Source organism: Emys orbicularis, chromosome 14 (genome assembly GCF_028017835.1).
Source record: "Emys orbicularis isolate rEmyOrb1 chromosome 14, rEmyOrb1.hap1, whole genome shotgun sequence".
Lineage (NCBI taxonomy): Eukaryota > Metazoa > Chordata > Testudines > Emydidae > Emys > Emys orbicularis.
The window spans coordinates 3,055,745-3,076,756 of record NC_088696.1 but is presented as its reverse complement, the minus strand read 5'-3'; the positions used below and the strand labels follow the sequence as shown (position 1 = coordinate 3,076,756).

The window sequence follows — 21,012 nt, the reverse complement described above, 5'->3', positions numbered from 1 at the left end:
GACGGGACCCCTGACCCGCTGGGGCGGGATGGGGGAGTTCCAGGTGCACCGGGTGCGGTTCTTCGCCTACGTGCCCGCGGGGATCCGCTGCGTGGCTCACAGCCCCCGCTCCGCCCGCCTCGCCCTGGCCCGCACGGACGGCGCCCTCGAGGTCTATAACTTCGCTGCGAACTACTTCCAGGAAAAGGTAACGGGCCGCCCGGAGTGGGGGGTGGGGGTCCCGCCTCCGCTAAGCCCATGGGCAGCCCCCATCCAGAGCTGCCATCCCGGCCCGACTCCAGCCTGTGCCTTGGGGAGAGAACCGGGGGTGGGGGGAGCCCTAGCTGGAGCCTGAGCGCCCACTGGGGCGTGCGTGGGGCCGAGAGAAGGTCCTAGCCGGCCCCCCCCCCGGAGAGCAGGACGCCGGCCCCCCGCAGCTCTGGGATTTCACCTGCCCCAGCCGCAGTCTGGGCCCCGGGGCACCCTGAGCAGGCAGCTGTCACCGTTGCCTCGTGTGTAGCACACAGTGCTGAGCAGCGGTGAGTGTCATTGGCTTTGTTGTGCTTCAGCTTCTCGCTCACTATGGCACGGGGGTCTCTCCAGCTAACCAAGCAACCCCCCCAGTGGGCGAGACTTCATACAGGGATGGGAATGGAACATTCCTGACCCCCCAAAACCCTGGGGTAATGGAGGAGTCAGAAATGTGCCCGAGGGGGGGCCGGGGAGCTGCTCAGGACAGTGTTCCGGGGCTGATTCAGCCCTACGTGCTCGCCCGGGGCCCAGTGGCTTCGCTGATCTGGCCACGCATTGGGGGCTAGTGGAGGAGCTTGTGGCCTGTCCCAGCAGGCAGTGCTATAGGGAAGGGTACAGCTGTACTGGCTGCCTGGGAGTGACTAACCTCTACTAGCTGGTGTATAGGGAGCACTGACTGGGGGCGTTCTCAGCCCTGGCCCTCCCATTGGGGATTGAGGTAGGGGAATTCCATAGGAGCAGAGGATGGGGGACACAAAATGAGACTTTGTCCTTATATGGTGCTCAGACCTGGGCTGTCTGAGCCCGGGTCGCTTCCAGGGGAAGCGGGATGGTGGGATTCATCTGTGCATCTTTTCAGGGTATCCCAGGCCATGAGACGAGATCCACAGAGGCGCTGTGCTGGGCAGCCGGGGATCGGCTTTTCGGAGCTGGCCTGGGCGGAGACATCAGCGAGTATGATTTAGAGAAGCTGCGAGTCAAGTACTCCCTGGATGGCTTCGGGGGCCCCATCTGGAGCATGGCGGCTGGTCCCAGTGGCACTCCGCTGGCAGTGAGTACCTCTGGCTGGAAGATCCCAGGGAAGCCTGCCAGCTCTGTAGCTTGGTTCTGCCATTGGGCCAGGATGTCACTTCTGGCTCCTGCTGGCCTATGGAGCAGATGAGGTCTGCCTCCCTTGCTGCTGCTCCCAACTAGCAAGCCCCCTGGTGTTCTGAAAGCCAGGTGCATACTCGGATTGTCTTCAGTGGCTACACTGCTGTCCAGCCTCACAAGGCATGATGGACTGGGTTTGTGCCGGGCAATGGGACTGCTTGGTGCAAGCCGCAGACAGTGCTGAGATTAGGGGAGGGGGAGAATCGTACATGTTGGTTCCGGGGAGTGATGGAGTGGGGACTGCAGAATCTTCTTCCCCCTGTCGTGGGTGGGTGTGCAGAGCCCCTTCCCACTACCACAGATCGCAGTGTGGGGTAGGGACTGTGAGGCTCCGCTCCCCCCCCCGCTGCTGGTAGCTGATGGGCTGTGAGCAGTGCATCTGGGCGGGGGCAGGGGGTGGGCATAGAGAGCCGGGTGGGTGGCATCATAGTTGAGTGGTGGTGAGATGTGCCCACGATGTGCCCCATTGCCAAAGGGCAATTTGTTCTCAGAACTACTTCAGCACAGAGTCCGGGCTGCCCAGCCCCGGGCCCTTCCAGAGCGCAGAAGGGGCTGAATGTAAATCTCTGACCAGCAGGAAGCAGAGTTGTGGTAAAATCTCTTCCCCTTGTGGAGATGGAGGTAGAGGAGTTCTGTGTGCTAAGCAATACTCCTCACCAAACAGTGGGGCAGGCCGGGCTGGCAGTGCGGAACCGTCCTGGCCTTGCTGGGTCGCTGTGCCAAGCACTCTACTGTGCTGGGAGCTAGAACTGACTGTGCTTCTGAGCTTCCATGTTCAGGCAGTTGGGGAGCCCGTCATTACCTGCCCTTGGCAGCAGACAGGTGGGACGTGAGCCAAATAAGGGCTTTAATCATCTCTCTCTCGTGTTGTCTCCTCGCTCGCCTGCCCTCCATAGGTTGGCTGTGAGGACGGGTCAGTGAAGCTTTTCCAAGTCTTGCCTGATAAAATCCAGTTTGAGAGGAGCCTGGACCGGCAGAAAGGTAGATTCGATGGGGACAGAGCATGGCAGAGGCTGACGGGGAAAGCTGTGGTTGGGGGGAGTGATGAAGGGGAGGCTACAGAATCTACTTCCCGCTCCCTTTAAATGCCCCAAGCCTGGTCCTCCGCTGCTCTCTCTGAAGCTTGCCCCGCCTGCCCTGGGTCAGCGGTGGGACTTGTGTTCTCCATTCCGAAGAAGCAACTAAGATGAGTTGAATCTGCTTCAGGTGGGACCCACTGCCACCAGGGAGCCCTCCAGAGGCCCCACACTGAGCAGCGGGAGTCACAGCCTGCCCTCTTCCCCAGTCAGGTGGCCATGGATGGGGTCTTGAGGGCAGTTAGAAGGGACAATGTGGTCACTCAGGAGTCCAGGGTGTGGGTGTGGTGACGGGGAGGCTGTTGCGCACCTCTCTGAGAGAAACGTGTCAGCCTCCCATGGATCCAGCTGGCCCTGCTTCTGAACTGTCCTCTAGCTTAGCCTGTCCCAGCCCTGTACCCTCGCCCCTATTGGGAAGGCACAGCACCTTCTATTTCTGCCACCCAAGGCTGGGGATTCTGCCCCGTGGCACTGGAAGGCAATTGCTGAGTGCAGGCTTGCACTGAAGGTTGGGGGTGAGGGACATTGGTCTGGGTTGGCTCATGTGAGGTCTCCTTCCCTGCTGTGTAATTCTCCAGGGCGTGTCATGTCCCTCTCCTGGCATCCCTCCGGGACCCGCATTGCTGTTGGCTCCATCGACCTTCTCCGAGTCTTTGACGTCAAATCAGGTGACTAGGAGCGCCCAGCAGAGGCGTAGTGGGGAGTGTTAGCGTCCAGGTGCCCCTGAGTGCCGGATGTGCTGGTGGGACGTCCCCTGAGCACCTCTTGTCCACGTGGGCCGTGTGCTCGCCCTCCCATTCCTGCGGCCCGGCTGCTGCCTCCCTTCCCCCAGCAGAGTTCAACTGCACCAGACGGAGGCAGCTGTGCCCTGCGGACTCCAGGCCAGGTGGGGTTGCTGGTCCAGGTACCGGGCATTCCTGATGCAGCTGAATGGGGCTTCTGAGCAGATCGCCATGGAGGAGAGAGGCTCGGAGCCTGGCATATCTGTCATGTTAGCGAGGGGCCCAGCTCACGCACCCTGCCCCCACCCTGAGCTGTTAGCTCCCCAAGGCCCCTCTCCGCCGCTATCCGGGGTTTTCTGTTTCACAGGCCATGCCATCCAGCGGATCCTGGTGGACCGGCGCCTGCAGGGGCTGTACAGCCGTGAGTGCGTGGTGTGGAGCGTGGCATTCCTGTCCGACGGCACCATCGTCAGCTCCGATTCGGTGGGGAAGGTGCAGTTCTGGGACGCGGAGAAAGGAACCCTCCTGGAGACCCACCCAGTCAGCAGCTCGGCTGTGCTGTGTCTCGCTGTGTCTGAGGTAGGAGGGGCCTGGCAGCTCCTGGGAGGCCCCGTGCGTAGGCTGGGCAGAGGGGTGGGGACCATGTGGGCTCTGCGCAGGGACGCTAGTAATCTGGGATCTCACCCCTTATCTGCAGCATCTTCTGTGACACTGGCTGAGCCAGAGCAGCTTGGCCAGGAGCCATCCCCACCTGGTTAAAGGGCACTGCAGGCTGCTTGGGCCCGGGTGGAAGGAGCTGTTGGGCTCTGTGCAGTACCTAGTGCGATGGGGGTTCACATCCCCTCCCTTCCCTTGGCACTTCCCAGTCCTTCACTGTGGGCACGGTGAGCCATGGCTGTTTGGTTCCCCCCCCCCAGGAGGAAGACAGCATCGTGGTGGGCACTTCGGAGGGGGCGGTGTACCAGTTCCAGCTGCTGCCGGTGAAGTGGGGCAGTGCTGAGAGCAAGTGGGTGCGGACGAAGCCGTTCCAGCATCACACCCATGACGTGCGGGCCGTGGCACACAGCGCGACAGCACTCATCTCTGGAGGTACGGGGTGAGGAAGCTGCACCAGCCTAGAAGGGGGGCTCTGATCGCTTCTGGGCTTGGCTCAGCACAGTTTAGCCATCTGGGTGTCTCCTCCTCTTTCAGGCCTGGATGCCCAGCTGGTGATCCGCCCGCTCATGGAGAAAGTGCACGGAAAGGGCTATGATGCTGCCCTCCGGAAATTCACCTTCCCCCATGTAAGTGCCGCGCCCCGTGAGCTCTGCCTCGGTAGCCCCGCTCACCAAGTCCCTTGCCGGAGCCACTGACTCCCGTTTGCTTTGAGGTCCCCAGAAATGCAGGCCTGTGTCACTCCTGCTCTTGGGATTGCTCCAGAGCCGGCCCTTCCCTGTTGGACTGGCAGCCTGGTCCCTCTTCGCCCTTCCTGGTTCCAGTGGGGTGCTGTGCTGGCTGGGGAGTCCCATCGCTGGGGATGGCCCGTGCCGCTTGCTGACCTGCTGGGGAGAATGGGCATCAGAATGTGCTGAGTGACAGTCTGGAGCACAAGAGGTGCCTGGCCGGCTTCCTACGTGCCATGCACCGATCCTGTGGGTGCCCATCGCCCTGGGGGGTTCTGCACCCACAAATAGGAGCTGTGCGTGCTGGGCTGTCCGGCCTCTGGCCTGGCTTGCCTCGCCCTGCCCCGTTACCTGGGGGCCTCGTAACTGTCTGACTGTTGGTTGGTTGCAGCGACGCCTCGTCTCGTGCGCTAAGAAGGCCGGGCTCCTCCTCTTCCAGTTCCCCCAACACCTGGAGCTCTGGAGACTTGGAGCCACCAATTCCGCAGGTAAGACCACATGAGGGCTCCCAAGCGCTGATTGAAAACCAAATCTGTCCTTGGGATCTGGCAGAGTGAAGTGCCCGAAAGGGAATTTCTAGCAAATCCATGAAACAAGTCCAGTGCAATTCCTAGGGGCGAGTGTCAACGTCACCAACCCCCTCCTCCCCTGCGGTCTCTAACCGGCCCCCTCTTGGCAGCCTTGGCAGAGAGGGCAGCGATGGCTGTGCCTTGCCAGCATGGCCCGCAGGAAGTGCCCACCGCTGCCTGTGTCTCTGGAATGTGTCAGTCTCCAGCAGCTGAGTCCAGCCTGAAAAAGGTTCCGAAGAGAGAATGCTCTTGGCCTAGGAAGTCGAGATGTAGTTTTGTGACTGGAGGGTCAAAGAGCCCCTGCCTTGGCCCCGCTGGGACTCCCAGAGCCTGGGAGGGGCCTGAATGGATTGGCTCCAGTGTAACTTCTTGCCTGTTAATCGGCTGTTTCAGCCACATGGAGGGGCCTGGGTAGCATCCTGACAATTGACGCTAGGAAGCATTCCCCACTCTGGGCACAGGCTGGGGGGCTGGTGCCACTCCCCTCTCTTGCTTGCACATGGCCAAGCAGAAATCATGTGCTGCCCACATAAAACCACTGTACTCAATGTCACGCGACACACCAAATCCCTGGTGTGCCAGCGTGTGTCACGGGGGGTTGGCACAAGTGCTGGGAATGGTTCAGTAGAGTTCAGTGTGGCAGAGCTGAGCCATGGGGTGGGCACCTCTATGGGCAAAGCTCCCCCCTCCTGCTACTTGTGGGAGGTGCTGGGTTCAGGCCAGGACGGATCATCAGCAAGTCTCTCCCCGTCTGTGCCGTGGGGGGGTCGGTAGTGACCTGAGTTGTGCTGAGCTCCTCGAGCAGTGTCGGCACTAAGTGCTCTTGGTTCTTCTCCCAGGGAAGGATGGTGATATCCTGCCAGTTTCCCGTGCCCCTGAGCACTTGCTGCAGCTGAAGAGCAAGGTAAGGCTGAGCAACTTCTCCAGGTGGGGTGCCACCTCCCCATGGCCCTGGTGGCTGGGCCTGGCCTAGGCCCCAGCTGTCCCCAGCTATAAGTTTTCACATGTGCTGTGCCTGCCTGGCCAGATCCCTGTGTGCTGGGGCGCCTGGGGTGGCGTGAGAGTTACAGGAGAGTCAGAGAGAGTAACAGTGCGGCTTGGCCACTGAGCGAGCCTTGCCCGGTCTGTGGCCTCCCCGGCCCAAGTCGCTGGCGGATGCTGTGAGGCAGGAGCACTGTGCTACCGGCCCGTTCTCTGAGTCCTGCTGCACTGCGCTCCCTTGCGGCCGTGTCTGCTGTCGAGCCCCCCTGGGTACGGGAGCTAGAGGGCGCAGAGCGGGTTTCCCCGGCTGCCGCAGGCTCGCTGGGGGCTGCGGTGCGGAAATGAGCTTCCTGCTGTGCCCACGGCTCAGCCGCAGGGGGCAGGTTGGGGGCTGGAACGCTCTGCACAGAGCATCGGGCTCTGACAGCAAAGGGAGACCGGGTGGTGGGGAAGGCAGGCCCTGCCATCCCACGGGCAGCTCTCGCTCTCTGGCCGGCCCTGCCTCTGCCCTCTTGCTGGGACGAGCTGCAGCTGATTTGTCTGGTTACTGAGAGTCCTGGTCCCAGAGGGACCCAGCATGTGACAGTCCCACAGCGAAGGGCAGACGCACCCCACACTCCCCAGGATGTGTGCGGGAAAGCATGGCTGTTATGGGACTCCTTCCCGTGGGGAGAGCCCCTCTGACCTCCGCAGTGCAGTTCTGCTGGCAGCTGTTCCCAACCATTAAATGAGGGCACCCGTCTGTGTGTGGGGTGCAGGTACCTTTGGGGCTAATACAGAGGGTGGCTGCTGGCCAACCCAGCCTCAGCACTCTGTGTGGTTCCCAGGGCCCGGAGCACATCTGTTGCAGCTGCATCTCGCTGTGTGGCAGCTGGATCGCCTATTCCACGGCCTCCAGGCTTCATCTGCACAGAGTGCACTTGGAGAACGGCAGCGTCAGCGTCAAGAGGGTGAGTACAGGCCCTGCTGTCGGGGGCTAAACCTGGGCATGGGGGCTTGTTCCTGCCCTGACTGACTGTTGCTGATGTCACAATGATGGGGCGGCATTAGAATGGGTTCTGTGGGATTGCGAGTTGTGTGATGGAGTGGGGGAGGGGAGACCGCGATGGGAAGGGAAGGACCTCGGTCCAGTGCCCCCTTGTAGCCAGCTGGAGGGCCATGGAGCCCTGAGCAGTGGGCGTGCCTTGCCATCTGCATGTAGGAAGTGAGTGCTGACTCCGCTCTCCTGCCCTCTCCAAGATCTCCAAGGTGCCCAAGCTGCTGTGCTCAGCCCACCAGCTCCTGTGCTCCGCCGACTCCACCCGTCTGTTCGTGGCCTCAGATCAGGGTGCCGTTCATGTCCTCAAGCTCCTGGAGCCAGGGGGCTGCGGGCACCTGCAGACCCTCCGCCCAAACTCAGGTATGCGCTCCCTGCAGCTCCTGTGTGGCTGCAGGTGGGAGCAAATTTCAAAGGATCCCCAGCCCTCCCCAAACCTGTGCCTGGGGCAGTAGGGGAGGCTAGCCCTGGGCTGAGCCATTCCAGCCCCACTGCCTTCCCTGGGGCTTTGCTGGTGGGGGGCATTTTTTCCCCTGGGGCAGCCTATGAACGCCTACCCCCCCATTTGAGATGCCCAGAGTGCCCTGGAGCTGCTCCCCCTTGCTCCTGAAATGGAGCGTGTCTCGTCCACACTCCCTCGGACTCTGCCGGGTTTGCTCACCAATCTGCCCCCAGGGCCCTGATGTGACCTCTGCCGAGGTCACTATGACTAGGTGAATGCACCCTTAGGAAGAGCCTGGTGTGGGGCAGCGATCCCCTATGGCTTTGGGCCGGGGCTGGATTTGGGGTGCGTTCAAGTGCCCTGCACCTCCATGGGGCTAGAGAGGAAACGACTGGTGCTGAGCCGTGTGGCCGCTCTGACTCTCCTGCAGGAAGTGCCGAGGCTGTGTACCTGCTGGCAGCGAGCGCGGACGGGGACTGGCTGGCTGCTGCTGCTGGGGACTGGGAGATCAACATCTACAGCCTGAGACACTTCAAGGTGAGAGCGGTGTGAAGGGTGCCTCCTGTGGTGGGAGGGTGAACCTGCATGTGTTCTGGGGGTTGGCCATAGCCGGGAGACCAGCCGACTTGGTGCATGGGCTCTTTGGGGCGCTCTAGCTGCATCACTGCCTTCCAGAGGGCAGAATCCTGGGAGTGTCTGCTGCGATCCGGTGTCCATTGCAGCTCGGACTGTTTGGACACTGCGAGCCTGGCATTTCGGTCCCGCGGACGTCCGTATCTCACCCTGTCTTCTCTTCTCAGCCCCACTGCACGGTGCCTGCGTACAACTGCGCGGTGACTGCCCTGGCCATTCACCCCGTGACCAATAACCTCGTCATCACCCACTCGGACCAGCAGGTAGGAGCTGTCCCCTGGGTCTCGTCTCCTGCACAGGCTTCCCAGTCTCACCTGCTGCTCCGCTTCCCATTAACTGCCCGTGCTTGGGCAATACGGACTCCATCCCGCCAGGGCGCCGTGCCTGCCGTCAGAGTTGGTTCCTTGCGTCCAGGCTCTCAGGAATGAATGCACCCCTTAGACTGGTTTGTGGGTCACTGTTGCAGTCGCTGGAGTTCCAGTTTAGGGACGTTGGTATTTACCAGCCACAGCCCGGGTGTGAAGTTGGCAATGTCTGATGTCAGGGAACTCTTCCCATTGTGGGCACCATCCTTCTCGCTGCCAGCTGAGAGGTTTGGGGCTGGACTGGCCGGGACAGGCCACCAGTTGCCTCAGTCCTAGAGGGGAGGCTGGGTCAGGTCAGCCCGGGCTGTGGGGTGGTGGAGCAGCCCGGCGGTTTCTGACTGCTCATCTGGCCTTCAGGGGAAGGGTGGAGGAGGGACTTGGCCAGGGGTATGTTCGTCTGTGTCTGGGGCTATAATCCTGCCTCTTCCCGCCCCGTCCCGCCCCTCCCATGTGCTCTGCAGGTGTTTGAGTTCAGCATCCCTGACAGAGAATACACCACATGGAGCAGGAAGGTGCAGCAGCACGGGCTGCATAAGGGTTGGCTGGAGCGGGACATGCCCATCACCCATATCACCTTTAACCCCAAGCAGCCAGCGCACATCCTCCTCCATGACACACACATGTTCTGCATCCTCGACAAGTCACTGGTGAGCCCTGGCCCTGGGTCACTTCTGTGAAGCAGCTTGTGGTACAAGGTGGGGCGAGCAGGGAAAGCTGTTCTGCCAGTTAGGGCCTTGCCCCCCTGGGTGTCTGATCAAGGGACGTTCCCTGGAGCGCAAGGCGATGGGCATCCCCATGGGCGTAACAAGCTGCCTTGTTACCAATGGCTGAGTCTGGGAAGGGGAGCGGGGCAGGGTCGGGTGCAGGGGAGTATGTGGAGTGTGTCCCCCCCATGGGCTTTCCTGATACCGTCTGAAGTGGCTCTTGTAGCCGCTGGTGGTGCTCGGCCTTCGGGTGGCAGGTCGCACCCCTGGCAGGCATGGGGCTGTCACATGGGCCTGGTGCCTTAGCCCGGGATGTTAGTGTGCCAGTTGGTTTGGGAGGGGCGGCAGCAGGTTGGGGAGTAGTGCGCTGAGTGTGCACCCGCACAATACAGGGGCTTGTCCTGTCGTGTGCAGGATGGGGAGTGCTCCCCGTTTGCAGCCTCTCTTTAGCATAGCCTGTGCCAACGGACAGCTCCCCAAGGGGCTTTGATCTCGATAGAATGGCTGTGCCCGTGTGCTTGGCCTGTCCCACCAAAGCAAAACCCCCCCCCCCCCCCCCCGAGAGGATCCTTTGTTGGGTGGGAGCAGCGGGAGGAATGGACCAAACAAAGAGATGGGGGGCTCTGTGGAGGGTACTGAGACACACACTGTGGGCTTTCTCCCCAGCCTCTCCCCGACGATGCAACCCCGCTGATGAATCAGACTAGCTTGAAGCAACTCTCAGAGAAGGCCAGGCGGGGCCATGCTCACGCCTTCAAGATCTGCAAAAAGTACCAGGTGAGTGTGCTAATGTGAGGGCCGCCTCTGGGGAGGGATGGGCGGCTGCCTGCTGGGCCCACAGCTCACCCCTGCAGCCGGGTACGGGAGCCAGGAGAGCTTTTCCTTGTGCTGAAGTTCACACACGTGTGCTGGGAGGTGCTGCGCTGCAGCTCTTCCCTAGTGGGATGTTTACTCCCCGGGGACTAATGCCAGCGCTGAGATTCCAGGGTAGCAAGATCAGCCCCTGGGTGCCCTGCTAGCTGGACGGCTCTGGAAACAGCAGGGTGGTGCCAGAGAGCTGAACTTGATGCCCATGGGTTTTGAGGTGGGAGTCACGGCTGCTCCAGCTGGCTGACACATGGAGGCTGGAGCAGGCTGGATACACCTGTTCCCTGTCAGTCAGTGGAGGGAGATCTGGGATCTGTTGTTGGAGGAGGACTGCGCCTGTCTAGCCCCTGAACTCCCCCCAGGGTCAGTCAGTTCTCACAGGGGATGTGATGCTGATGGGACAGCGCCCCCTGCGCGCGCGCACACACACACACACACTCTCTGGTGCTTCGTATAAAACACAAATGCTTGAAACGTGCTGCCAGCCACGGGAGTCGGGTGTAACTCACACTCCAGGCCTGATCCTCCCTCCCTCCCTCCTGCAGGGTCTTGGGCAGTAGTGGCAGATGCTCAACTGCCCCAGGGTCTGGGGCTGTGTTGGAGCTGCTTCTGGTAGATGTGGCTTAACTCTGAGCAGCCACCCCCACGTGCAGCTGATCCAGACCAATTCTTCGGCCTGCCTGGGTGCCTCCTGGAGAGGCACGGAGTCCTGCTGAGAGGGCCTGAGACAGCTCTTGTGCCCAAGTGTTTCTGACCTGAAGTCTCTCATGCTTGGGAGGGTTAGGGGGGTGGTATTGCTCCTCTTTCAGCTCCTCCCCAGCAGGGCAGACCTCTGTGATCTCCCAGGCTCGCTTACCAGCTGCTGGGTGTGCATTTCTATGAAGCAGCGTCCCTTCTGCCTGCTCTGTCGCACAGACCTCTTGAACCAAGCCAGAGCTGCCTTGCTGGAGGCTGGTCACTACGGAGCAGTATGTGCCCATCCCATTGACCTTATACAGCAGTAGGTTGAGAGGACTTGATTTGAGGTTATGGGGCTGCCTGGTGTAGGGAACTGCAGGGTTTCAGAGGATCTTAGGCTGACGACTGCAGAGGGGCTCGCTGCTCCTGTTCCTGGACCCTGTGGCTAGGAACTGGTCTGGCAAGGCTGCTGGAGAGTTGATTCATGTTACTGCAGAGGCTCCTGGATGCACTTGTCAGAGCTGCGTATGCTGTTCCGAGAAGAGCTTTAATCTTGTCGCCCTCTTCCTGCCCTGCAGCCCCTGCTATTTGTGGACCTGCTGGAGGAGGGCTCCCTGGTGGTGGTGGAGCGGCCCCTGATGGACATCAAGACACAGCTGCCCCCACCTGTCCAACAGAAGAAGTTTGGCACCTAAGAGCGGAGCTGGGTGCTCTGCCCATGGAGACTCTTTGTACTGTTGCTTCCCTGGGGACACTCGTAATAATAAACCCCTGCTGTTCTGTAGGCTTGTGCTGTCGAATCTCCTCTGCCCTGTTGGGCTCCCTGCTTTCCTAGCAACTGAGATGGCTCTAAGGTCAGGTCCCAAAGAAGGGATGTGTGTTGGAGGGATGGGCCCATCAGCCCTCCTGGGGCTTCTCTCATCCCCATCCAACCCAGCAGAGACCCCAGGCCCCACTTCCTGGAGCGTTACACCAATCTCTCCCCCTTTTTGGTAATCGTCGACCCCAGGCTCGCGGTCGGCAGTGGCTTGATTGCTCTAGGTGCTGGGGCTCCTCCTGCGGCACTGACCACCAGCAGCAGGGCTGGTTCATGGGCTGATCCCAGAACTGAGCCTGGAAAGGAACTCTTCTCACCATGTTTAATGGGGACAGCAACACTCACTGGTCGCTCTCGGGACTGGAAACCCATTGAGCCAGGCTCTGCACAGGTGTAGGAGGAGACGCGATCCCTGTCCCATAAGATCTCCAGCCTAAATTAGATGCTGGAATCCATTTTGGTGACACCTCGGCACATTTTGGACCTTCCCATCCACTCCTCTGTGTCCTGCTGCTGGGCTGCTCGCTATGGGGGGGGCCTCTGCCAGATGTAGTCAGTTCTTGCCCAAATTCATACCAACAAATATAGCCAGTTCGGCTGGTGCCAAAAACCCTGCATCAAACCAAATTTCACACCCAGTTCTCCCTTTGTAGACAGTGACTAGCTCTGACGGGAGGAGATCCGGGTGATTGGAAGCAGACCAGGCCAGAGTTCTTTTAGCTGGCGACCTGTACTCAGAAGGTGCCTGTACCTGGGGGTGGGTTGAAATGCAGTTTCTGGTGCATGTTACTGTGTTGGTGGCTCTTTTATAGAAGGCAGGTGCTCGCTCGATTTGGGTTTGGTTTGTGCCCAATTCGCTGCTAGTGCCATGATCAAAGTCACTGCGGCGTGCCCAGGCAGGGACCCTGCTTAGAATGTGGAACTTGCACGCTTTCGTGTGCAGTTGCCTATGTAGTATTTATGGGCAAGTGTACAAATCTGGGCCTAGACGGAGCTGCAGGCAGTTATAGTAACTCAAGAACACTGACTGGCTGCTGCTGGCTTGTCTAAGCGGCTCTGGGGTAACCGTTCCCGGGCTGTGTGAGTGCCCGGAGTAGATGTCAGTGCTGCACGTACAGGTAGTGACTTGTTGCTGTTGTGTACATGCTGTAGCTACCTGGCTCTCGCTGCCTGTCTGCTGCTGCGTGCACTCACATGTCCCACCCCAAAGGCAGCTGCAGGCGGCTCCTTGTCCCCTCCAGGCCTCTCACCCCACCTCCTCTTCCAAGCCCGCTTCCCTCCCCCTCCCTCTGCGTGCCCTTGCACCTACATAGTTCAGCATGGCCACGTGCACCTTGACTGGTGGTAAAAGACCACAGTGGGTGTCATATGAGGCAGAGTTGGCCTGAAATGTTACTAACTACATTTTAAAAGGACAGTCTGCTAGTAGCTTCTGTCCCAGACCATAGACTTCCATCTTGCCCCAGAACCTGGACACTGATCTGATGTGTATCTGGCTCAGTAAGTGATTATGAGCCATTTGAACCCTATGTTGGACACCCCTGTTCTACCCCAAAAGTTCTCGGGCTCTTTTCGTTGTGTGGGTTGTGCTGTGAATGCCTCCCTTCCATTTACCACGCCCCTCGCCCTCCGTTTGCCATCATTTAGCCCCACTTTCCATCCCATAACCTTCCTGTGCCAATTCCAGCAGATGTTTACATGGAAGAGAAGTAGTAGGGAAGTGTTAAGGGATGTTGGTTGTCTCTTAATATGATTTAACAGCTGAGCTGGAGAGCCAGCCCCATGGCAGCAGCCACTGCTTTGCTGACCAGTCTGAGAACTGCTGTTCTGCATTTTCATAGCCTTTAAGGATGATATTTTGAACTCTGTGGTGCAGAAAGATGCCCACTCAGCCTTTAGATATCATCAAACAGCACCCTGGTTTTCTTTGCAGGCCCCTCTAACACTGTGCCAGCAGGAGGCACTGTTCCCTTAGCTTTTAGGATACTGCTAATGAAAGAGGAGAGGGGAGACTGAGTTGCTCTCTCCCGAGATGTACTTGGCCCTGTCTCGATGCAGAGGGCTGGACTAGATGACCACTCGAGGACCCTCCTAGCCCTGTGCTTCCATGATTCTAAGATGCTGCAAAACTGAACTTGGATTTTCTGGCCAAAGCAACAGGCTCGTGTGAGGCAGAGTAAAGGACTGCGTGGGTGGTTCCCTCTGGGCAGTCAGCTTGTTACAGCTTGGTAGGTGTCAGAAGGGAGGGAAGTTAATTCACAAAATGTGATGAATGGAGGTATGCTCAGGCTTGCAAAACCTTGCTCACTGTGAGCTTGAGTTTCCTTGCTGATCCGTGAAGGGAGACAGAGCCCAAGCCCGGTTGCAAATGGGGCATCATCTTTAGGGTTCCATGACCGTTCCCTTCTCCGCGAAGGAGATGATACTTAGCCCGACTGTGTGAGTGCTGCCCTCCCCGCTCCCCTGGGCTGGCATTTCCATTCATCTCCTTTTTCAGAGGCTCTTGTTTTGGCTATTTTAATTCCCCTCCTGCTGGAACTCAGTGTGGGGCATGTCACCTTTTAACCAAGCACCACTGCAATCCATCTGGCCTTCCAGCACTTGCGATTAGCGTGCAGCCCTGTTGGTATCGGTGTAACAAAGGCCAGCCCTTGGATTGAGTTACAGCATGATCTGTCCGGAGGAGGAGGAGCTCTCTATCAGAACTCATTCAGCAGGCCATGGTAAATCACAGAATAGCAGCTCGGCAGATTTCGGCAGCTCCAGTGAACTTAGATGACATTTCAATTCATCTGCAACTCCCATTTCAAGGCAAAAGCTCATGTGTGGTGAGAGTATTTGAACTAAATAGTGAATCAGATCAGGTCTCTGCCCACTCACACTCTTCAGCAGGAAACCATAGTTGCAAATAATTGCTTTGTAGTGTAGGTTGTTCCATCTACAGTGGAAAGCAGCCTCCCCCCTCCCCCCCCCCCCCCAATATTGTAGGCTACCGCCCTTTGGTACTATTTATACATCTGATCAACAGGAAGGATGCCTAAAACAAGCCTCCAGTTACACAAGGGCAGTAAAAAGAACAGGAGTACTTGTGGCACCTTAGAGACTAACACATTTATTAGAGCATAAGCTTTCATGGGCTACAGCCCACTTCTTCGGATGCATATAGAGTGGAACATATATTGGGGAGATATATATACACACATACAGAGAGCATGAACAGGTGGGAGTTGTCTTACCAACTCTGAGTGGCCAATTAAGTAAGAGAAAAAAACTTTTGAAGTGATAATCAAGATAGCTCAGTACAGACAGTTTGATAAGAAGTGTGAGAATACTTACAAGGGGAGATAGATTCAATGTTTGTAATGGCCAGACAGGTTAAAGTGTTCTCCCACTGGTTTTTGAGTATTATGATTCCTGATGTCAGATTTGTGTCCATTAATTCTTTTGCGTAGAGACTGTCCGGTTTGGCCAATGTACATGGCAGAGGGGCATTGCTGGCACATGATGGCATATATCACATTGGTAGATGTGCAGGTGAACGAGCCCCTGATGGTATGGCTGATGTGATTAGGTCCTATGATGATGTCACTTGAATCATGAATAAATTGGAATATGACCAAGAGGCTGCTAGACAGCTCTCTAACACCACATTCTACAGGCCATTATCCTCTGATCCCACTGAGGATTACCTAAAGAAACTACACCATCTGCTAAAAAAACTCCCTGACAAAGCACAGGAACAAATCTGTACAGACGCATGCCTAGAACCCCGACCAGGGGCAATCTATTTGCTACCCAAGATCCATAAACCTGGAAATCCTGGACGCCCCATCATCTCAGGCATTGGCACCCTAACATCAGGCTTGTCTGGTTATGTGGACTCTCTCCTCAGACCCTACGCTACCAGCACTCCCAGCTATCTTCGAGACACCACTGACTTCCTGAGGAAACTACAATCCATCGGTGATCTTCCAGAAAACACCATCCTAGCCACTATGGACGTAGAAGCCCTCTACACCAATATTCCACACAAAGATGGACTACAAGCTATCAGGAACAGTATCCCCGATAATGTCACAGCTAACCTGGTGGCTGAACTTTGTGACTTTGTCCTCACCCACAACTATTTCACATTTGGGGACAATATATACCTTCAAGTCAGCAGCACTGCTATGGGTACCCGCATGGCCCCACAGTATGCCAACATTTTTATGGCTGACTTAGAACAACGCTTCCTTAGCTCTCATCCCCTAACGCCCCTACTCTACTTGCGCTACATTGATGACATCTTCATCATCTGGACCCATGGAAAAGAAGCCCTTGAGGAATTCCACCATGATTTCAATAATTTCCATCCCACCATCAACCTCAGCCTAGATCAATCCACACAAGCGATCCATTTCCTGGACACTACTGTGCTAATAAGCGATGGTCACATAAATACCACCCTATACCGGAAACCTACTGACCGCTATACTTACCTACATGCCTCCAGCTTCCATCCAGGACACACCACACGATCCATTGTCTACAGCCAAGCTCTAAGATATAACCGCATTTGCTCCAATCCCTCAGATAGAGACAAGCACCTACAAGATCTCTATCAATCATTCTTAAAACTACAATACCCACCTGCTGAAGTGAAAAAACAGATTGACAGAGCCAGACGAGTACCCAGAAGTCACCTCCTACAAGAAAGGCCCAACAAAGAAAATAACAGAACACCACTAGCTATCACCTTCAGCCCCCAACTAAAACCTCTCCAGCGCATCATCAGAGATCTACAACCTATCCTGAAAGATGATCCTTTACTCTCACAGATCTTGGGAGACAGACCTGTCCTCACTTACAGACAACCCCCCAACCTAAAGCAAATACTCACCAGCAACCACACATCACTGAACAAAAACACTGACCCAGAAACCTATCCTTGTAACAAAGCCCGATGCCAACTCTGTCCACATATCTATTCAAGTGACATCATCATAGGACCTAATCACATCAGCCATACCATCAGGGGCTCGTTCACCTGCACATCTACCAATGTGATATATGCCATCATGTGCCAGCAATGCCCCTCTGCCATGTACATTGGCCAAACCGGACAGTCTCTACGCAAAAGAATTAATGGACACAAATCTGACATCAGGAATCATAATACTCAAAAACCAGTGGGAGAACACTTTAACCTGTCTGGCCATTACAAACATTGAATCTATCTCCCCTTGTAAGTATTCTCACACTTCTTATCAAACTGTCTGTACTGAGCTATCTTGATTATCACTTCAAAAGTTTTTTTCTCTTACTTAATTGGCCACTCAGAGTTGGTAAGACAACTCCCACCTGTTCATGCTCTCTGTATGTGTGTATATATATCTCCTCAATATATGTTCCACTCTATATGCATCCGAAGAAGTGGGCTGTAGCCCACGAATGCTTATGCTCTAATAAATTTGTTAGTCTCTAAGGTGCCACAAGTACTCCTGTTCTTTTTGCGGATACAGACTAACACGGCTGCTACTCTGAAACAAGGGCAGTAGTTGCTTTTCCCAGCTTTTTTTGGTCTCACACAGCAGTCGTGTTAACATTCAAACCCTGCAATACTCGTAATTCTGGAGTAGGCAGTCCTGATACATTGTAAGTAATAATACCCCCCGTTCTTATAATTTGTTTGTGATCACTTCATTCTGAAGCACTTGACAAACCACCTATTAAACATGATACCTGTCTTATAAAATAGTACCCCCAAATCCTAGTAACGTACATTGCACTGGTTGTTGTTGTTTGTTGCATATAATATGTAGCAAAGGTCTGATGCGCAAAAGCACCTGAGTGTGCAAATAACACTTGTAACTGCTGCTGTTTGAGCAGTCGCCGGGGTTAGAACAGGGGGTGGGGTGGGGGGGAGAATGTACCTTAGTCTTGATAGATAGTCTTAACTGAGTTTTTTATAGTACTTTGGCCAATTGATTTCTAAAGCAAAAATGCCTGTATCCTGCCTCTCCCCCCACCCTCCAGAAGCCTTAGAACTGCTCTAATTCACAATTCCTTTCATTCTCATGAATGAGAATGGGGTGTCAATTTAGTGTGGTTATTGCTTCCCAAACCACCTTCCCTGACCCCTGCAATCACAGTGCACTGGGCCTGAGTGCTTAGAGCCCAAGGGCTGGAAGGAGTTTATTGTATTTCCCTTCTCTCAGTAGGTGTCCTCAGGAGTCAGGATCACCGGTGATTACATATGTTTGAGTTAAAAATAGTGCTCCTGCTCTGAAGGATCAGCAGCCAAGGCCTAGCCTCAGGCAAGAAGTTAGCAAGCTCCAGGTTGCACTATCAAGTGGGCCTGCAACCACATTTCTGTCTTAATATTGGATCTGCTGCTGAACTAATGCCATCTATGTAAACCTGATTATGCTTCCCTTGCTCAGGGCTACCTTTTTCCTTGAGCAAGAAAATGAAGCAAAGTGAGGTGATCTGGAAGGCCCTCTAGGCTTTGGCTACACTCTGGTTCTTCAAGAGGGAAGGACCTAGTGGCCAGGGCCAGCTCCAGGGTTTTGGCTGCCCCAATTCGGCGGCGGCAATTCGGCGGGAGGTCCTTCGCTCCGAGCGGGAGTGAGGGACCATCCGCCGAATTGCCGCCGAATACCTGGACGTGCCGCCCCTCTCCGGAGCGGCCGCCCCAAGCACCTGCTTGCCAGGCTGGTGCCTGGAGCCAGCCCTGCTAGTGGCTATACTCATATCCCCTCTTCCCTTATTATTAATACTGTTTAGCCTTGCACTGTCCGCTGCACTGAACTGTTTCCGATCCATGCTACAGCTTTAGCCTCTAGCAGCTGAGTCTTATCTCACTACCACTCTGAACCGCCTATCGGGGTAAGAAGGGCTCTCTGGGCTTCCACAGCTGGGCCTCGAACTGCACCTCTGATGTGCTCCAGTCTCCAAGGGAGATGGTATTTTTCTGCCATAGCTGTCCCCTGCCCTGGACTCAATAGTGCCTTGGGCAGGGCTAGAAGCACAGAGGCAGCGACTCCCATGTGGGTGCTGAAGGCAATGTGGCTGGCTGGGGGCCGTGGGGTGGCAGCTCAGGTGTGCCAGGATGAGGGAGGCCCATCTTGTGCAATTGGGGGGTCTGATCTACGGCATGGGAAGGGCCCCTGGTGCCTGTATGGTGAGGACAGCCCAAGCTCTATGCAGGCCCCATGGGATGGGTGGGGTTGGGGCAGCTGCTGCTAGGGTGACCAGATAGCAAGTGTAAAAAATCGGGACAGGGGGTGGGGGGTAATAGGTGCCTATACAAGAAAAAGCCCCCAAAATCGGGACTGTCCCTATAAAATCGGGACATCTGGTCACCCTAGTTGCTGCCCTTGGACACACTGTGGATGGGCACCCTGCTGGGAAGGGGGCCTGTAGCTCTCCTCCCCTTTGCCCTGGAGGGGGGGGGGGGCAGGGATGGGAGGAGCCTGCAGCAGAAGCCCCGCCCCTAGCGACCGTGAGGCTTTATTACTATAGTGCAGGGGAGGAGCTTGAGGCGTAAGCCCCGCCCCTTACAGCCGTTCCGGCGGGGGTGAGCCCTGAGGTGTGGCACCCCGCCCGCTGCTGCCTCTCGCTGGGGGGGCGGAGCTCAGGCTTGCAGACACGCCCCTTCCCGCTCCCCACCAATCGCGTGCTCCCATCGACGCGCTGCCCCCGCCCCCCGCGGGAAGGAGGCCGGACTGGAGCGCGAGCCTCGCTCCTCCGCCAATGGCAGGGCCGCGCCCGCCCTCTCGTCAGCGGGGCCCGGCGGGAGCGGGCCCGGGCCGGCGGAGGAGCCGCGCGGCGGGATGGCGGTGTGGACGCGCGCCGCCAAGGCGGGGCTGCTGGAGCTGCTGCTGCGGGAGCGCTGGGTGCGGGTGGCGGCGGAGTTGAGCGGCGAGGCGCTGAGCCTCACCTCGGAGCCGCCGCCCGAGCCCGCGGGGCCGCCCAACGGGCTGCCCAACGGCGCCGAGTGGGGCGCGGCGGGGGGCGGCCCGGACCCCCGCCCGCTCTCGCCGCCCCCGGCCGAGCCGGCGCCGCCGGGCGTGCGGCGGGTGCGGGTGGTGAAGGCCGAGGCGGGCGGGCTGGGCATCAGCATCAAGGGCGGGCGCGAGAACCGCATGCCCGTGCTCATCTCCCGCATCTTCCCGGGGCTGGCGGCCGAGCGCTGCGGCGCCCTGCGGCTCGGGGACGCCATCCTCTCGGTGAACGGCACCGACCTGCGCGACGCCACCCACGACCAGGCCGTGCAGGCGCTGAAGCGGGCCGGCCGCGAGGTGCTGCTGGAAGGTACCGTGTGTGTGTGACACCCCCCCCCCCCCCGGCTCCCGGAGCCAGGCTGGCCTTGTGGGGGAGGCACCGGGCGAGACTGGGCTCCCGGTGCGACCCTGGGCAAGTCCCCGAAGCCGATCTGCGGCTTACATGGGCTGATGTGTCTGTACAGCGCCTCGCACGCTTGCCCTCCCCCGGCCTGGCCTGTTCTCTCCAGGCGCTGCTATAAGACAGATAGTATCGCTGTTAGTGTATGTCCGGGCTCTGAAATCCTAGGGCTTAAGGTGGCATGGAGGGTTGTCTGTGTGCGGTCTAGAGGCAAACGCTGGGGGTAAAATTAAGAGCTTGTCTGGGTCATGGTGCAGTATGATCCCCAAAGTGGTGGGATCTTGCAGGGCGGGAGTATGTGTGTAGGAGCAGCAGCCCGGTGTGTACATCTGAGCTAGATACTTGGTTACTTTGGGTTGGTCCAGCGGAATCTTGCTTTCCTGCAACTGCTCATTCATACCCCGTCCCTGGGCAGGGGAGCTCTGTTCACAGGTGCAGCTCTGTAGGCAGGAGAGATGGCCTGTTAGTGCCTGAAAACAAGCTCCTCCCGCTGACTTCGTGTGTGGTCCTAAACTGAACAGCTCTATCGCATGCAGTTTTCCGTCATTTGCATTTCAAAGCTCCTGCTCTGTGGCATTTGTCCCGGTTGGGTTCTCCGTAATACAGAAGCAGAGCAGTGGGGATAGCCATTGAGTCCTCTTTGGAGATGCTGTCTGTAGGGCTGCTAGAGTGAAAGCTCTTGTTTCACAGTCTGTCATCTCTAAGTAGCCCAGGGTTAGAGGGGACAAGTCCTCACCCCAGCCCTTGTAGTGGATCTACTATATTGAAGTGTGCTTGCATTCCCGGGGTTGGAAGATGTGGCAGTGGGTGTAAGTCCATGCCTGATTTGTCTGGTGTTTTAGAAGAATTCATGACAAGTAGCCTGGGGGCCACAAACTGCAAGTGAAGATATAATTTGGCTCCTCCCTTCCTTTCTTAGGGGAATCGTTCACTGCCTGGCTCACATGCTAGCAGCAACATCTGCTCGCT

General features: G+C 57.3%; 2 protein-coding genes across 3 annotated transcripts in view; both read left to right on the top strand.

The window, feature by feature from the left end:
* Positions 1 to 28: 28 nt before the first annotated feature.
* UTP4 (UTP4 small subunit processome component) lies at positions 29 to 11,622 on the top strand. 2 transcript variants are annotated; one of them, XM_065416409.1, is made up of 16 exons: positions 29 to 187; positions 1,091 to 1,282; positions 2,280 to 2,364; positions 3,038 to 3,127; positions 3,549 to 3,760; positions 4,099 to 4,270; positions 4,373 to 4,464; positions 4,955 to 5,051; positions 5,972 to 6,036; positions 6,941 to 7,063; positions 7,353 to 7,512; positions 8,022 to 8,128; positions 8,392 to 8,487; positions 9,051 to 9,236; positions 9,960 to 10,070; positions 11,417 to 11,622. In XM_065416409.1, the coding sequence occupies exons 1-16, from the start codon at positions 29 to 31 to the stop codon at positions 11,531 to 11,533; spliced, it is 2,064 nt and encodes a 687-aa protein (XP_065272481.1). In that variant the 3' UTR covers positions 11,534 to 11,622. The 2 variants fall into 2 exon arrangements, with proteins under 2 accessions (XP_065272481.1, XP_065272482.1); XM_065416410.1 differs by lacking the exon at positions 11,417 to 11,622 and adding an exon at positions 10,706 to 10,767.
* Positions 11,623 to 19,472: 7,850 nt separating this feature from the next.
* The window catches only part of SNTB2 (syntrophin beta 2), a 46,691-nt gene continuing 45,151 nt past the window's right edge, over positions 19,473 to 21,012 (top strand). Inside the window, exon 1 of the mRNA XM_065416677.1 lies at positions 19,473 to 19,953. Within this exon, the coding sequence (XP_065272749.1) occupies positions 19,473 to 19,953 (481 nt within the window). The remainder of the gene's footprint in view (positions 19,954 to 21,012) is intronic.

What these genes read in the sequence shown, in the direction of transcription:
- UTP4 (XM_065416409.1), top strand. Translation starts at nt 29, where the DNA reads ATGGGGGAGTTCCAGGTGCACCGGGTGCGGTTCTTCGCCTACGTGCCC. An exon ending in AGTCTTTGACGTCAAATCAG is followed by an intron (nt 3,128 to 3,548) that starts GTGACTAGGAGC and finishes TCTGTTTCACAG; the next exon opens with GCCATGCCATCCAGCGGATC. An exon ending in GCAGCGTCAGCGTCAAGAGG is followed by an intron (nt 7,064 to 7,352) that starts GTGAGTACAGGC and finishes GCCCTCTCCAAG; the next exon opens with ATCTCCAAGGTGCCCAAGCT.